We start from the raw sequence: 19742 nt of genomic DNA on the forward strand, positions 1-19742 counted from the left end.
GTGAACCGATCGACCGCTTCTCTGAAAAAAGCCTTTTGTAGACACACAGAAAAAGCGAACACACATACATGCATACCTACATTTTCGCTTTTATATTTATAGATTAACACACACACACACACACACACACACACACATATATATATATATATATATATATATATATATATATATATATATATATATATATATATATATACGAGTAGTGATGGAATAATTCCAAAATTTTTCCCGATTCCAATACAATTACCGAGTCCGGTTCGTTTTGAAATTTCTTAATATAGAGATGCTTTTGTTTTTGTGTCTGTGGTTAGCCGGATTACCGCAAAACCCTATATAATATGTGCATATAATTTCTGCAAATGTAAAAATACACTTAGTGGTATGACCTGTAGATTTTAGTTTTACTGGTGGTTTAAAACCAATAAATATTTCGCCATTAATACGAACCATGGAAAAATAAGTTTTAAACAAAAACAAAGAACTACAAAACAGTAAATAGAATCGTTTAGGGCATCGGAAAATAGCCACATTTTGTCTAATTTTGATATCGATTCCGATACCACCAAAAGTTCCGATTCTGATTAATCGTTACAGAAATATGAAAAGCATGACATACGATTCCGTATAATCGGCTCCCTTATTGTCCCAGCCTAAACGGTGGTAATGGCCGATCACCAATCGACGTAGAAATAACTGGAACAAAAATATAAATTAGAGAAATTTTAATTTTAAAAAAAAGCAATAAATCTTCATGCATATATCAGAAAACAACATAAACAACACATGTATCTAATATATAAAGAAAAATCAGTCTGATTCTCGATACTTGATTCTACCTAGCCAGTAAATTACTCAAATATTCTATCAGGTCTAATAATTCTTTCAGAGGTCCAGATTTCGTAAACAGCACTTTTTATTTTCATTAGATAAAATATATGGGGTGCCTTTAATAAGGATGATGAGAGGTGCGGGAAGAGTAAGGAAGTCAGAACACCAGAGTTGATTGGCCAAATAAAGAATTTCACAGATAAGGATCATTGTTTGCCTATAGAGACAATAAGTGCACAGTGTGATGTCAGTGTGGAAACTGTACGCACAATTATTTACAAGGAACTGAAGACGCAGAAGACTTGCGTGAATGCACCAGTCCACAACTTCATCCTTGTCACAGGCTATTTGATAAATAGTTGCATCAAGACAGTTCCTCACCCTCCCTATAGTTTAGACCTTGCTCCCTGTGACTTTTGGTTATTTTCAATCTTAAAGAAAACCTTAGAAGCTGTCATTATGAGACAATTAAGGAGATGAAAAAGGCTGTGACAAGAGTCACTGACATGCTCACACAAGAGGACTTCCGTGTGGCCTTCCAGATTGTTAGAACAGTACAACAAGTGCATTGCAGCCGGAGGAGATTACTTCGAAGGGGACTAGAGTTTATGTGTGTACAATCAATAGAAGTAGCCATATAAAAAAAAGTCTGGAAACTTATTGAAGGCACCCTGTATATCATATTACGTTAAACATTTTTTTTCATTGTTACTGGTTTATTAAGTAATGTTAATTATTTATTTTTATTTTTTATAGAAATCGCTCTAGACAATGCATGAAGCCATTTGATGTAAGGAGCTAAAATATACTACTTTCAGGTCAAAAAATTGCCAATGATAAGTGTGAGATAGATAGATTCCGACCCAGAAAACAACAATGCTTCTCTCTTCGTCAGAAACATCGCTCAGGGAATATGAGGACTAAAACACAAAATGAAGGAAACGAGTTACGAGGTTGCCAAAAGTAAATTTTTTACTCCTATATTGTAGATTGCTGAATTTTTATAAGGGGTGCTTCTAGTATATTTGTTTTAATTTGTTTCAGAATGTATTATTTTTGAGTTATTAACTAAACTTTGTCTTGCATCAGAAAGGGTAGTTATGTTTTTTCAAATGTTGCTAAATTGAGCTAGAGTTTAAAAGTGCATGGTGAGTATGTGCAATAGGGTAATTGTTGTAAAACCAATATAATTATTAACTTTTTTTTTATTATTATGGAAGTTGCATTCTCCCAACAGCCTTTAGATTTATAAATAACATTGGTTCTTTCTAATGTTTTTTTTTGGGGGGGGGGTAATAAATTGATTTTTTTTTTACTACAAGATTTCGGGTTTTAAATTTTTTATAGTAAATAAGTCTAATTAATGTTAATTGGTAATATGTAACGGTTTACAATATCTTTGTAATGTTTTTTTTTTCTAATCAGAAGTTTTATTGTATTTCATTACAAAAGTATCAGCCAATATAGTTTGAGTGAAAATGTTAGCTATGTTCATAGTGGTGATGGGACGATTCCAAAATTTTTCCCGATTCCAATATAATTACTGAATCCGATTTGTTTTTAAGTTTCTAAATATATAGAGTTGTTTTTGTTTTCGTGTCTGTAGTGAGCCGGATTACCGCAAAACGCCATATAATATGTGCATATAATTTTTGCAAATGTAAAAATGCATTTATAGGTATGACCTGTAGATTTTAGTTTCACTGTTAGTTTAAAATTAATAAATATTTCATCATAAATACGAGCCGTGGAAAATTGTAGTATTTCGGCGGCCATTTTGAAATTGTGTGTTCATAACCAAATTTTGTAGAAACAAAATTTTGAAACAAAGATGTTAGAAACATTTTCAGAGCATTCAAAGTATACATAAGGGTACATAAGGGTAGGTTTGCTATAAACCATTTGTTTGTTTGTGTTTTACTATTTCTTGCCTGTTTACTATTCTGCAACTTTAACCATTTTGTTTCCATTAGTTTTTTACCTCTAGATCTTTGTAAGTATCCGACCGAATGAGTCTTGTTTTCAGATATGACATTTCGGCAGCAGCTGCTCTCCAAGGTCCGAGACTGTCGTCTTCGTTTAAAAACTCCAGCGTCCCCAAAGCAATCTCCACTTCTAGCATATCTGCTCTGCAAAAATATTAAAGACAAAAAAGTTATATTTTTAAATATAAAACTAGCAAGGATACCCGGTACTGCACGGGGCAAACATGTAATATATTCCTATTAAAATTCTCATTCTCTTTTTGTCTTCTCTTCTGGGCAGATTTCTTTCTTTGGATAGACACACACACACACGCACGCACACACACACACACACACACATACTTTAACTCAAAGAATATGTCGGCATAAGGGAAATAATCTCTTAAAATCAGAAAAACAGAAATACATACATCAAATAGATAACTCATCACCTCCTGCACAAATCTAAGTTATTATTCATCCAGGGCTATACCGATAAAGAAAATATCAACTTTGTGTGTGTTTGCTTTTGCTGTTTTAGAGTTTAAGCTTAGCATACCCACATACATGCTGACACTAACTAACTATTTAAAATCACATAGTATCCGAACCCCAAATAAGATATCGTTAATATGGCTAATCTGTACCGGCTTTTATGAGGAATGAGGCACCTTCTCCAAGTGATGTTATCTCAAATAATATAGCACAAAGCTGGATACTCCAGTAGATGATGAATTCTTGTTCTGGAATTCTTCAGTAACATCAAGAGACCACAAGAAAGATATAATATAACATATTTAAATGGTTAATCTACACTGGCTTTTATGGGAAACTAGTCAGTTAATGACGGCTTAGACTCTGGAAAGCAGGAAAAATAAATGCACGCAGTGTAGTATGGGGTCATAAGAGGACATGGAAGAGGGGAAAAAATTTCTGCTACTTCCCCTGTAGGTTATGATGATGATTAAGATGGCGCTCCTAGGAATAAATATAATGTTTTAATATTACGAAAAAATGTGTATGAAATGGCGTTCTGTAATTAAATAAGGTAATTGCCAATAGTGTAAACATAAAAAAAAAATATGTGCAATCTGTTGTTGTAAACCTACGGTATTTTTGTCCAGAGGGGAAAAAAACTGCGTCTTTTTTATTATATACAAGATGAGACGCCTTCACCAAGTGATGTTACCTCAAGCTGGATGCTCCACCAGACTAGATGAATTCTTGTTTTGAAATCAAGCAAGACAAAATTCCCACAAGAAAGATATACTATAATATATTTAAATGGTTAATTGGGAAGAGGAAAATTATGTTCTCAAGTTGTTTACTAAAACAGTGTTGAGAGATAAACTAGAACATTAATGAAACATTCGAATATAGAGATCAAGTGTTAGCCTCAGAAAGCTGAGAACTTCAACTGAAGTAAAATGAAACATGAAGGAAACACATACAACTGCCCTTTAGTTAACAGATAAACAGAGTTACTTCCCTTTAATAAATCGAATAGAAACAGATGACCTCGTAATCTGCTCCAGTTTATGATCAAAGAATGAAATTTTTTGTTTCTCAACTTTTATATTATTCATCCGGGGCTACGCCGATCAAGAAAATACCAACTTTGTGGGTGCTTGTTTCGTAGTTTTAGAGTTTTTAGCTGAACATACTCACATACATATAAGCATATGACATAATCACGTTGACACACCGGTTCTTGCTAGATCACCAAAATTAAGCAATGCTGAACCTGGTCAATACCAGATGGGTGACCAATTTGGGAACACCAGATGGCCGATTAATTTGGGAATATCAGGCACTGTATGTAGGGGGACGTCGACACCTTCCTTGCAAGAGTTGCAAAAACCTAACGTCATCATCGGAGATAACGTGCGACTGGGGATCGCTTGTGAATTTCATACTCTCATCGAACTTCCTACTTTGAAGGAAATTGGTTAAACCCGCCTTAGAGTTGGTGCAACAGTTTCATTTTTTTTTTCATTTCATGTTCATATGGTAGCTTCTTTGAGTTTTGACAGACTATGGATACCCACTGTAAGGATTCTTGCACGAGAAATTTTTGTGACAGGAGTTGCGCAATATCCAACCGCACCTCTCCTGAGTCGGCGTTGTTAAATACCAGTGGCAAGTGGAGGTTCAGGACGACTAGAAACACTGCCGAAATAAGTAGAGAGCTGATCATATAGTACCTAAAATTCCCAAATGGTCATCCATTTGGTATAAGCCAAGGTCAACGTTGCTTAACTTTGGTGATCTGACGAGAACCGGTGCGTTGACGTGATTGTGCCTATATTCACACGTACGCACACATAACTAAATGTCAAAATGTTTATAGGTTGATCGTGAATTGTTCATAGAGTAAAAGATCGAAATACATCCCCCCCCCCTTGCACGGTGATCTGTTTGGCTTACAATCTCATCAATTGACATTACTCACTCTTGAACCCGAATGTCGCCGTTGCAGGCATTACCAGAAACTCTGTCACCGTTTCAACCGAAACGGAGAAAAGCCGTGTTTTTTTTTTTCAAACATGGATCCATGAACCTAAGAATAAACTATATTTTTACTAGCGGGGGGGGTCACCGCTTATCAAGGACCAAATGCAACTAGAGGATTATGAATGTCAGGTAGACTGTTACACAACACCGTGATGATTGGAAATGGTGGAACTTTACCAAATTTTCCCTACTAACGATTATTATATTGTCCCATTGACTAATGCACACTCATTAACCCTTATCTTCGAGTGGCCTCCAGGCCTTGATAAATAAAAAAAAGACTTGAGTAGGGTTTGATTATTTGACAGGACGGCTTTAAAAAAGCTGTAACAAATTCCATAGACCGACATGGGGTATTAAAACACACATAGTCTTTAAAGAAAGTTAATTCAAGCATTGTAAGTCATTCATGGTCTGACGAGGAAGTAGTCATGATTAGACTGTGATTTTTTATAGGATGAAGATGAAAAAGTGATGACAATACTTTCAAGATGATGTAAATACTGCATGTGTTGATTCTGAAATATTTCATGTTAGATAATCAATATAATCAAAGTTAAATTAGTTATTATCGATCCATCTGTCTATCTATCTATTTATCTATCTATTCAGTGATATTGTTAAAATAGTTTATATTGCGAGTTAATTAGTGTTTGTAGAATAAAGTGTAGCAATGGGTTTTAGCTGAGGATGTTTACATAAATTAGGTTAAATAAACAAAATAAACTTGAGCATGCATACGTGGAAAGGTCGCACGTTGAGAGACGTGTGCTTTTTTAATGATGACGTAACGGAACTGAGGTCAAGAGGTCGGGAAAGGAAGAGAAAGGAGTTGGGTTTGCATTTCGTTACGAAAGTGAACGGACGTGCTTCAAAAAGCCAGGAAGCAGGCTGTAAAGAACAAGCATCTAGACACGTAATGCAGAGGCCTAGTGAAGATCATTTAAGACAGTTGAAATAAATTTATATTTTAAAAATCCAAAGTGTTGTTCTGTGGTTTCACAACTGGCAATGCTCAGCTCAGTGGTTAGACACCGACGAAACTCCACGACACCCTATGAAGTCAGAATTGCACCAAAAGAAGTTCATGCTGACTGTTTGGTGGTCTGCAACTGTTCTTATTCATTACAGTTTTTTCAATGCAGGCGAAACCATTCCGGCGGAAAAGTATTGCCAACAAGTGAATGAAATACACCAGAAACTTCGACAACAACACCCAGCATTAGTCAACAGAAAAGACTCAATTCTTCTCCATGACAATGACTGACTGCACGTTGCTAAATCGACCCTGCAGATGCTGAACAAATTGTTTCATCCGTCATACTCTCCAGATGTTTCACTTACCGACTACCACTTTTTCAAGCATCTCGACAACTTTTTGCGTGAGAAATGCTTCAAAACCCTAAACGATACCAAAAACGCCTTCGGCGAATTTATCGTCACCAGAACGCATGATTTTTACGTTACTAGCGCTGTTTTGCATTGACAAAGGTATGTTTACCCTGATGGTGTTTATTTCGATCAGTATTTTTTTCCTTGAGCCAAAATATGTTCCTTTAAAGGATAAAAGTGTAAAGACCGCAAGAACTTTCTTGTCAACCTTATAAAGCGTATATAGTCTTTGAAAAAGTAAAGTGCTGTAAGTCATTCATGGTGTAACGATGCTTAGACTGTGAAAATTTTTATAGGATGAAGATGAAAAAGTGATGCTGATATCTTAAAGTGCTGTTTGCGTGTCTGGGAGTGTTCTTAGGTAACTTTTGTATTTGAATGCCTCTGATGAGTATCGAAACACGATTATCGAAAAAATCCAGTTAAAGAAGAAAGAGTTAAATTTTGACCAAAGTTAACACCCTTATACAGTCTAACATTTCAAGTGTATTTGAGAAGTTTTATCATCACACAAGCAGAAGGGCTCGGCTTATAAAATCTACAGTAGATTCTTTAATAAGATGTTCGAAATGAATGTTTTTATTTAGAGCACAACTGAACCATGATACTTGACTTTTGCATTTTAAACTTCAATTCAAGTCATTATATAAAAGTAATTTTATAAAATCAATAGTAGATTCTCTACAGTGCAATGTAGACTACAATGTATTGTGGATTAAGTCACTGCGGTGAGGCATGTGAAACTTCTATCAAGTGTACCAGGATGGGTCCCAGATTAGAGCAAACAATCCGTGGATTTGATTGAAAATGGGTTATTCCACCAATTCCGATGATAATAAAAGTCTTCGAACTGTGAAACATTCGTTGATCCTCATTCTATCCTGGACAACATCGGGTGTCCCTGCTAGTAAATGCGTAGATTTTGAACAAGAAATATAGTGTGAAGAGATCGATAATATTGAGTACTTACTTCACAAGACTCCAAGCATCATCGATAATCTGTCCTCTGTTGATGACATCGATTGCCTAAAAGAAGAGAAATTTATGATGACAGTTTTGGCAGGTAAGCCTATTATTCTTTTGTAATTAATATTTGATTTTTTTTTATATATATTTTAAGCGACCACCCGCTCTTGGTCACAAAAAAAGTATCGAAATAAAAATGAAAGACGTTGAAAAAAAAAACCTGGAAATTTCTAATTTAGACAGCGTTTATTCCGTGCAACAATGTTCGAAAGAGTTCACGTGAATTATTTTTGCCGTTTGTGGAAGAAGAATGTTGTATTTTTTTTTTTTTATTATTAAAAAAATTTGTGCAACGTATTAGCATTTATTTCAAACGGCAAAAAACAGAGACGCAATTAATTTCAATATGTATAATAAATGTACATGTTACTATAATACATACATACATAGAAACTCACACACAAACATACACATACATACATACATATATATATATATATATATATATATATATATATATACACACACATGCGTAGATCTATATACATGAGCATGTAAAGCAGCACAAAGACATACACGTCAACACATATATGCATTATACAGACAGAAATATACATAAATACATCATAGAAATATATATATATATATTTATATATATAAATATATATATATATATATAGAGAGAGAGAGAGATAGATAGAGAGAGAGAGAAGGAGAGAGTAAAAAGATTAATAATTGTAAATTATGAATCAGTTTCAAAAGGAAAAACAAACAGAATAAACTTTATTGCACGATCGTTTCGGAAACGATATTCATTTTATTAAATTGACAATAATTATTGACAATAATCATTGACAATAATTATTGACAATAGTTAACAAAGGTTTTGTCTTGCACTATAATCTTCTCATCAGCAAAAATAGAGGGTAGAAGTTTAAGACACCAAAATAAAACTAGTATTTTTATAGTAAGGCGGATAGTCCTGCAAATATTTAAAATACATGAGAACGTAGTTATTAATTTTATGTTGATAATAAAAATAGAAAATTAGGAATAAAATTAAGAGAAAAAAAATGAAAAAAATTATAGAATAAAAAGAAATTTTACTTAAATACCTTATTGAGTTTTATTAGAAAACTTGTTTTAAGTTCAGTCAGTATATCTTTGGGCATGCTGATTTATCTTGTCTCCGAATGGTTGAAATAATTATTTAGAATTTCTTTTAATTGAAAAACGCTGGGCTAATGCACAATCAAACGTCTTTTTAGTCAACGCTAAATTTAAAATTTTAAATCAAGGGAGATAACTGCAATTTTTTGAAAAATGAAATAAAATTTAAGAAAAAACTTTAACTCTAAGGGAGATCACTTTAATGGTTTAAGGGAGATAACTTGGTATTTAATATAGTTGTAATTATTTTAGGGATAAATAAATTATTTATTGTGATGGTAAGATAGTAAAAATATACTAATGCTAATAATAATGATAGTAATATTGATGATAATATAATAAAATCAAATGATAATAACAATAATAATAATAATGATAATAATAATAATAATAATAATAATAATAAGAAGAAGAAGAAGAAGAAGAAGAAGAAGAAGAAGAAGAAGAAAAAAGAGAAGAAGAAGAAGAAGAAGAATAGCAAAATAAGTAAAATAATAATAACACTTATTAAATAATATTATAATAATTATAAACGATACTGATCAGATAAATAATCAGATTAATAATATTTACTTTATGGTGGTTTAAATCTGTTAAATTTCATCCAACATCTATGTATGCATATTGAAAATATTTCATCCTTCCGGTTTAAACATGTTGATTTATTGTTATTGAATTTTCATATAGCCAGAGCTTCAAATCAACACAGGATGCAAAATTTGTCACCGGGTTTATATGCTTTAAAAGAGCCTAGTATTTTCCATTTTATGTTAAAAGGTATATTGATATCTTTGAGATGCCAAATATATTTTGCTAATGCTGTTATTGTTAGCGAATTCATCCAAAGAGTATCGCTAACAATAACAAATAAAAACATCTACATAAAAACGCGATATACTCAGTAGTCGTGCGAATAGCAGCGTGGTAGAGGTTTAGGCTTCTAAAGTTTCATATACGCGTTCAGCACTACATACACTCCCAATGCATGAAAGTTATATATAAATCCACATATACACACATGCATACATATAGCCATACATATAATACACATACATACTAATACACACATAGGCATACATACATTCACAATATATATATATACGTATACACATATATACATATACATAAACATACACATATATATACACATACATATCTACATATATCCACCCACATGCACACATATATATACAAACGCTAGATTCAGCCACTATGATGTGTCATAGACGACGAAACACATGTCAGTGTGGATAATTATATATTAAAAAATAATATATATATATTATTTTTTAATATATAATATATATATATATATATATATATATATATATATATATATATGCTAGCAAAAGTACCCGTCGTTGACTGGGTTCAAAAACAGACTACAGTAAATGGACTATGATTTATGAAAGTATGATAGGTTATGAAAAGGAAGGGTTGTAAAGAGATAGCTTCGAATTTGGGGGTATCAAAACCAAAGCAAAATATGATGAAAGTAAAAATAAAATAGATAAACCCCATAATTTATTATACCATACCTGTTCACACTGAAACACTTATCACAATATTCTGTGGATCTATATTAAGAAACCTTGTTAAACTTTGTGACATATTTCCATTCTATGGAGTTCAGGTACGAACAAACACCCCATAATTGTATTATACCATATTTCTTCAAACTGAAACATAATTATCAAAGTATACTTACGCAGAAAGATATGAAAGTCTTTATTAAAGTCTGTGCCTATTTCCATTCTATGGAGGCCAGGCGCAAACGCAGACCCCACAATTTGATTATACCACCCCTATTTAAGTTAAAACATACTTATCAAAGTAGTCTTATGTACATCTATATCAAAAACACCTGTAAACGTTCATTTTTAATTTTTTTATTTCCATACTTTGTTGACCAGGCGCGAACGCAGACTCCACAATTTAAATGAACCACTGTTCTGCCAGATCAAACATACCCATTCCTGTGTCTCGATACATCTTCTATCATTATATGTAATCAGTTTTTTAAAATAGTCAACCATATAGGAGCCTGTTCGTGACCAGACACACACACACACACACACACACACACACACACACACACACACACAAACACACACACACACACACACACACACACACACACACACACACCACGCTTAAAAATAAAGAACAAAGAATATATCTATCACATTACAACTAATGGTATCAAATAAATAAAGAATAAAAACATTTGGTTGCAATATTTCATCAAATTCATAAATTCGTGATTTTAGATTTCGGAGACTATAATGAACGCATTATCTGGAATAGAAAGGCTGCTTACCTTGAAGTCTGTATTTAATTGCTTGATGAGGGCGTACCAGTTCTTTTCGTCGTAGTTCACCCTGTAGTGTCCGTATTTGAGACAATTGCCAATGTACCAGCCATTCTCATCACTTAACGGCGGGAGGGACTGGTCAGCAATCGTTGCTACAAAAAGCACAAACGAAAACAAAAAACAGAAACGAAAATCACGTAACGAAACGAAGTTAAAATAAAGTGCGTCAAATAGCTGTGTTATTTAAAAACTAGCGGGGAGATCCCGAAAATAGTCTTAGATATATTTTAATTCATGCAGATTTTATATAAGTGCAAAATGAATAGCCGATGCTTAAAATGTATAAACATTTTGACCTCTTCCTCTACTGAAAAAATCATAAAAATCAGGAAATTAACCAATTTTAATGAAATTTTCAGTATTTATCAAATAATGATCAGGAAATATAATAGATGCAGTATTTTTTTTTAATATTCGTGAAAATGTATTATTTTGCTTAAACAAACAAAAAAAAAAACACCTTTAATAAAGTTATGGTTTTCACTAGTAAAAATAAATGAATGAATTCATCTATTTTTGCTTTTTTTTATGGAAATATGGTATCGTAAATTGTAACAATACTTTTTTTTCAGGAACATTACGAAAAAGTCCCCTAAAGTCCGTATTAACGGAATCGATATAACTTGAAGGAAAATTATTTTTTCTACCGATATTATCATTGAATTAAGCATTGGTTATTAAATGTTTTCACACCAAAAATTATAATTGCAAAAAAATATTTCCTATTTTTTTAAGATTACATTTTTAGCGTAATTTCTTTGTATGTAAATTCTTAACATTTTCCTTGCATGAATTAACGTGTTATCTTCAGCGTAACATAATTTTTTTTATATAATCTTGAAAAATAAAAAAAATTAAAAAATTTAAAAGCAGAAACACAGAATAATGATAAACTTTTAAAAAAATTGTAAAAATTACACAAATCTTCACGATATGAATGTACGGATGTACGAATAGGAAAAAAGAAAAGAAAACAAGTCGGTTCTTTGCCCCCTGCCTCCCTTCAACCACCTATGTAATTTTCTGATAGTGTTTTAACATCCTGACATTTTGGGCTTTGTAGAACTCATGCTAGACGACTTTTCGTTTGATTGTGGGAAGTCAGAATCTCTCGCTTTGGAGGGCTAATTAAACTATTTTTTTGTACAAACACTTAGGATTTACTAATTATCTTTAAAATAGTCACAGAAAACTAATATTTATCTTTCAAGAGATTTTTATAATGAATTTATTTAATTTCAAAATTTAGCTGAAGTTGTCAGTTTCCGAATGTCGCCGTGAAAACATTTTTCATTATTCCTTTTTTTTACGTGTAAAAATATTTGTTCCATTTTAAAAACTTACTTTAGGCTTTAATGTTTCAAATACAATCAAAAAGTAATCGGAAACCTACAAAAAAATTATGATAAACCAGCTTTCAAAACTATGTCCTCTTTTCAGTTTTCCGCCATTAATGCTCGTACCTAGCAGATTTTCTATTTCTCCAAATCTGTAAAAGGCCGGCGACTGACTTTATTTTGTATATTAGATGAATAAAGTGCAATTTTTTATATAATTTTTATATACTTACTTTTGTCAGCTGTATAATCAATCCAAATGACATCTTTGGCTGTTTTTCCAAACTCGCCTTCTTTGGAGGTCGTATAGACAAAGGGAATTTGCCACTTGTACCTTAAAAATTGATTGGTATCGTCAACATTAAAAACTTTAAGTTATGTCAACATTCTAACAAACAATTGAAACATCAAATACTAATTATTGTATGATATATGATATGGTATATAATTTTTGTTTTATATATGATATGGTATATAATTTTTGTATGATATATGTTATGGTATATAATTTTTGTATGATATATGATATGGTATATAATTTTTTGATGATATATGATATGCTATATAATTATTGTATGATATATGATATGGTATATAATTTTTGTTTTATATATGATATGGTATATAATTTTTGTATGATATATGTTATGGTATATAATTTTTGTATGATATATGATATGGTATATAATTTTTTGATGATATATGATATGCTATATAATTTTCGTATGATATATGATATGGTATATGATTTTTGTATGATATATGATATGCTATATAATTTCGACTGCATAATTTGGAATCTACCATTGTAATTTATTAGAATTGAAAAAAAAATCAGTCAAAATCATTGTTTATTATCGTAAAACTCCTTTTATCGACTACAAAATTTCGTCCTAATAGTGTAGAAGCGCTGGAAGTTTTTATGGCCATACTTTAGTTTAAGGACGTAAGTATCTTTACTTTGATTTAAAGTGGTCATTCTGTTCCTTAAGGTTGTTTTTTTATTCTCATCGAGGCCATCCCTTCATTGCAGACTTTTTTCTATTCAATACGTGTTAATGCATTTAATCCGACACATTTCTCTTTATTTTAGAGATAAATTTAATTTATTCTTACATAACATGCGTGCATACAATCAAATCAACATTACTTTTACATCAATTAAATATAGTTGATATCATAGAAGTTGCATTCTTTATATTAAGATGTACATAGTACTTTAAACTTAAAACGCATTTATATATACAAACATTAACATTTAAGCATATGCATGCATAGGTGCCCACATCTATACAGACTTTTTTTCAATAGTTGTTACTATTTCCTTTGAACCGAATAATGATATAATACACGACACGATCTCGAACAACCACTTCAAAACGACACCGTACAATCCCGAACAACTCTATCAAAACGAACGACACACTCCTGAGCAACTTCGTCGAAACGACATGATACGATCCCGAACATCTCCGTCAAAATGACTTGACACCAAAAGAATCTCGGTAGTTACTCGCCGAATGATTCGGGCGTCGGGTTTTATAGCCCTTGGTTGAACTCATTCTCGTCGTAGGTAAAGCCAACTAAGACATTGACATACCATTCTTGAGCGTTTCCGCGTATGCTCGCTATAGTTCGCTCTTTATTTTCCCCTTCATGGATCGTTAGCAGTTTTTTTTTTCTTTTTTTTACATAGGCATCACCACATTATCAAGGCCAAGAGGCCACTCAAGGATAAGGGTTAAAGAGTGTACAGTAGAAATTGGACAATATAGTAATCATTAGTAATGAAAATTTGGTAAATTTGATAACTTATATGGAACGGCTCATCAAGAACTTATTTACGTTAGACTTGAACACAACCATATTGTAGTCAGCCGGAAAGCAGGAAAACGGAAGACAATTCCACAGGCGTGCAGTTCTAAGAAAGAAGCTCTGTTCATAGAATCTACGTTTAGGTTTAGGCACAGATAAAGAGTGGGGGAATTATTGATAGTGTTTACAGCTAGACGAGTGTTTCTTGTGAAGGTTTGGCGAGGGGGGGACCATAGATTGAAGCTCAGTCGAACAATCCGCTTTTGTGCTGTAGGTAATTCCCTCCTAATACAAACGTTCAGCCGGCTTGTTTCCGAAGAGGTAGGAAGAAGGAGATGCGCTTGTAAGGCGTACCTTCTAATCCACCACGCGTTTTTTATTTAAGTTTTCATCCTTCCTTTCTTTTCAATATAGATGCCTATATATGCATTTCATTCTGTGACGTCACATTCTTGTTTAAATGCTGACACGCCATTAACTCGGCACATGAGTCGTCAGTATGCGTACGTATTTAAATGACAGGGCACGTGACTACGTTACATTATCTTATTGCTTTCGATACGCCTTCATGAAGGATCCGCATCACACAATATTTCGAGAGAAAACCCTCTTCATGTGTGCGTTATAACTCAGTTTTAAAAAATACAACAAAATATATGACTACATAAACTCACCCAAAAGTCGAATTAAACGTCTGTGATGAAACCGTGTCGATAACAAATCTGTTTTGCGTGACGGTCAATTGGTTCTGGCCAGTCCTCTTGACCATAACAACTGGATAATTCATTTGCAAGACCCACGTGTCCATAATCATTTTCACATCCAAATCACGTCCATCGGTTTTTGATTGCTGAAATCAACAAAAAATCACAACGTTTGATTTTTTTTTTTTTTTTTAGGAATATATAAAGCCAGGGTTCAGTTTCGGATGATTTTTCAATATCAAGATTCTATAATTTCAAGAAAGAAATTGGGATAAAAGATTGCTACAATCATGTTGTTGAAATATACGGTAATCTTGCAATATATTTAACAATCGAGAAATCGAAAAACATACAATATGTAACATTTTATTATCGTGAAAAATTTCACTTTTCTGTCCACCTGTATACTGTAAATATTTTGAAACTTTTCAAGTTTTTTATTACAAAAATTTATTCACACGAAATGAATATTTGGTCCTCTGATCGTGTTTGTTAATTATCCTTTAAAAATAGTTTTAAATAATACACCCGTAGATTTTGACGTATAAGGCCCGTCACAATGTGACCGGACGTGTGTGGCCCCGACAAACCATCGACCCCCAACGTCGTGTGTGCCGTGGTATTTTTTCGTTCACTGTGTTTCTTATGGCTGGATCGTCATTTTCTCCCTGGCGACTGTTGATGGAACACACGTGGTTTCACAAAGTATAAATGATAAAATAAAACAAGCCCGAAAAACACAACGCCAATGATTCACATGCATATTAGTTGAAATCTGGGTGTGTATGAAACTATAGTTCCCACCCCTACGTATTACCAAGGCTAGGTTCGTCTGTTAGTCGCAATTCGTCTCTATCTCTGTTTCGCAGTCAACTCTAAAAACTGTCCATACGTGTTGCCATTAACTCCCATCTGTCGCAACCGATAGCTCGATGTCAACTAACTGTCTTCTCTGCATCGGTATCCGAAGTCGCCCCCACCCGGCCACCCAGCCACCCGGAAGCTGCCCTTCCCTTGTAGTCTGTAGGCTTGTATTGCCATTGTCAGATCTGTAGGCTTCTATTGTCATTGTCAGATCTGTAGGCTTCTATTGTCATTGTCAGATCTAAAAGGCTCGATCAAAAATACCTAGAGATTCATTGTTTGCTACTTCCTATTTCATTTTACCTTTGTATGACACTTCCTATTCAGCACTTAGTAACTCATGGGTCACCTTCATAGTATCACAACAACAACTAAGTTGTTTGGAAATTCACACAGATGATTTGTTTATAGTGGTGAAGGCTTTGTGCAGAACCAATCACAGTTTTGGATACAACTGCTAAACTCAATCGGTGCAATGCCTGCCACAGGACACATACGGTAGACCTCAAGTTTTTACATCAGTTTTGCTTCTTCTAGATACATGCCCTAACGAAGACTGAGAGTGCACCAGTGGATTAAACGTGCCCCAGATACCAACTTCAGCATTTATCTCGTCGCAGTGCATACAATGCCTTAGAGACGTGCAAAGGGAGGATGATATGGGTTCCCAAGCACCTGCCCTTTTATTCCTGTTTTAAAAATGCTTTTGTAGAGGAATGTATTATAGGTCTGTGCGACACCAAGACACCGTTTGTTTGAGTTTTTTTTTCAATTGGGAAACTTCCTTGAAAATGTTCTCTTCACTTAATTGCAACACCTAACATTCCCAAATGGTCACTCATCTGGTGCTGGTCAGACTCATCGTTGCTTAACCAGCGATTTGGCGAGAACCAATGATTCAACGTGATTATGCCGTATGCCTTACAAATTGCTTACTCTACCACTAACCCTTAATCTGAGTGGCACGCCCCCCTCTTAGACTTAGAATCAATGATAGGGTAATTATTATTCCTTTTACAATCTTTAATTCACGATTTGATAAGTTCACATGATATAATTAATCTAACAATCAACTGAAATGAATGGCTTCGTCTTTTTTTTTACATAGGAATCACCACTTATCAAGGCCGAAGGCTACTCAAGGATAAGGGTTAATGGGTATACATTACTTAATGTGATTATAGCGTAGTAAACATAGTGTGAATTTTGCATATTGGATTACTTATGATGGTTCATCAATAATTTGTTTACGTTGGACTTGGAGACAATCAAATTGTAGTCAGCTGGAAAGCCCGCAATTGTCAAATCAAGCTTGTATCTGAAAGGTGTATGGTTAATCGTATGTACAATGTGTTGATCGTATGTCCAATGTTGCTAATAGTGTTTCTATTGACATACAGGCATTCTCTCAAGGATCATTTGAAGTGGTAGACTACATTGGTTTACTCAACTGACTTTGTTGCCCGGGAACTGTTATTTTTCGTTTCTTTTCTTCTTTTTTTTTACAAAGGAGTCACCACTTATCAAAGCCCGGAGGCCACTCGAGAATATGAGTTATAGAGTGTACAGTAGTTAATGGGATAATATTGTAGTAATCGTTAGTAATAGAAATTTGTTAAATTGGATTATTTAAGGAGTCGGTTCATCAAGAACTTGTTTACGTTGGACTTGAAGACAATCAAATTGTAGTCAACAGGAAACCAGCCAATCGGAAGAGAGTCCAACAGGCGTGCAGTTCTAAGAAAGAAGCTTTGCTCATGGAATCTACATTTAGGTTTAGGCACAGATAAAGAGTGTGGGAAATTATTAATATTGGTTTTGGCTAGACAAGTGTTTTTCATAAAAGTTTAGCGAGAGGCGATCCTAGAGCACTTGCCATGAAAATAACGATAAAGCAGAGACAGGCTCGCAACTCTGCTTTCACAAACTACAGGGACTGACTTTCACTCCTGATCTGAAACGGAAGATTTACATCAAATCCTTGCCTAGGTCGCCAGAAAAGTGTTTGGATCATTCAACTGCTCCAGAAGATATCTCACTCCCAACGCAATTGTCTAACTGTATATAAACCAAATATGTTATAAAATAGAGTACTCTTGCCACATATGGGGAAGGGCTACTTTGAGTATCCTTTCTTGCGTTTACAGCCTACAAAACCAGCTTCGAAATCTAGTGAAGGATGAAATTTTCTCTGCAGTTTACGCCCCATCCCCGTAAAATATTAAAGGCAAACATTCACCAAGCAACAACAACTCACAACGATTTCCCTTACTCTATCTGTACATAAAACTAAGCGAAAACTCCATGATTTACAGAATATAAATTATCTATTTTTCTTAAATGGTACATGTTGCATGATACAATTATATAAGCGCTGGTTAGTACTACCACTATAGTGAACCTCAGATTGATATGAAAATTGAAATTAAGTATATTAAAACGTTTGTTAGTCTGACCTCGCCGAGGGCTTGCCACAAGTCATCGTCCGTCGCTTCTCCGTATGCCAGTTTTTTCAGATAATTCTGAAATGGAAATAAACAATTTAAAAGGATAACAAACGAAATGTTACCGGAATAACATATAATACGAACTTCAATCAGACCATATGTATCTATATACATATATATATATATACACACACACACACACACACATATATATATATATATATATATATATATATATATATATTATGGTAAGTTATGAAAATATATAGGGCAATTAAGCTACACAGAATATTCCTCGTTTCAGTCTCGTCAGAATTCGTCAGGCTTACATATATATATATATATATATATATATATATATATATATATATATATATATATATATATATATATATATATATATATAACAGTTCGAATTCGTGTAATGCATAGCCACTTTCTTTTTCTTTAATAGGAAAAGAAGCATGGTCTCAACATCCGAAGAAGGTCGCAGGTTTGCAGCGATCGAAACATTGTGCTAATGACATCCAAGATGAGAATTCTAATCAACATAACACAAGCATTTACCCATGAATTACTCCAAAAATTGTTAGATAAGGCATTAGAACTTGCGAAACAAAACTAGAAACTGATAAAGTAAAATTAGCCAGAAAACCATTAATTCTGGACCAGAAAAAAAAAACAAAGAATTAAACTTTGATGTCACACTCTACACAGATAACTGGCTTACACTCTAAATAAGTAAGCCAGAAAGGTACTAAGTATAAGAGGGTGGGCTTCTATAGAAACGATGCACAATTCTTTATCAACTCCGGTAAAAGAAATTTAGAAAAAATATACAAATATTAAATAATTTTTTTCGAAGATACTGACTTAAAAATAACAATTGATAAAATCATAAAATAGTATTTTTTATATGTCACTCTAAACTTAATAAACAATACATATTAACCATACCATAAACCTAATCAAACGCTATTTTATACAAATTTTTATAAATCAAACCAGGCAAGCTCAGCCATTATACTTAACATATCAAAAAGAATATTAGGATTAACTTATAATGCAAATGTATTTAATAGCAAGTAAAAATATTATACTGAAGCTGAATCAGAATGTAGAGGTGAAATAAAATTTACTAAAATGAAAATAATAAATTAATTGAGGAATCATCACATGTTATATCATACAATATGACAGCGAATAAATTTAATCGCAAAAATAATAGAAAATAATAATTTTGAAGAAAACAATCTCACAAGATATTGTCGGAAATAAAAAGAAAAAATTGACGTGAAAATTGCATTTGGTTTAATCGCTCTTACACATACAGTTTGCGGAGAGAATGTTTTCAAATTATTGAC

General features: G+C 33.1%; 1 protein-coding gene across 4 annotated transcripts in view; it reads right to left on the minus strand.

Annotated features, from left to right (window-relative positions):
• LOC145246113 (uncharacterized) overlaps positions 1–19742 on the minus strand; it is a 459766-nt gene that overhangs the window by 143039 nt on the left and 296985 nt on the right. For all 4 annotated transcript variants that reach the window (XM_080107946.1, XM_080107944.1, XM_080107945.1 and 1 more), the window contains exons 10-16: positions 18388–18453; positions 15038–15213; positions 12782–12882; positions 11158–11303; positions 7672–7727; positions 2813–2960; positions 620–696 (exon numbers count right to left, since the gene is read on the minus strand). In XM_080107946.1, coding sequence (XP_079964072.1) covers positions 620–696; positions 2813–2960; positions 7672–7727; positions 11158–11303; positions 12782–12882; positions 15038–15213; positions 18388–18453 — 770 coding nt within the window. The remainder of the gene's footprint in view (positions 1–619; positions 697–2812; positions 2961–7671; positions 7728–11157; positions 11304–12781; positions 12883–15037; positions 15214–18387; positions 18454–19742) is intronic.

The sequence above is a fragment of the Euprymna scolopes genome, chromosome 23 (assembly GCF_053919585.1).
Source record: "Euprymna scolopes isolate OS-2025 chromosome 23, ASM5391958v1, whole genome shotgun sequence".
NCBI classification, from domain to species: Eukaryota; Metazoa; Mollusca; class Cephalopoda; order Sepiida; family Sepiolidae; genus Euprymna; species Euprymna scolopes.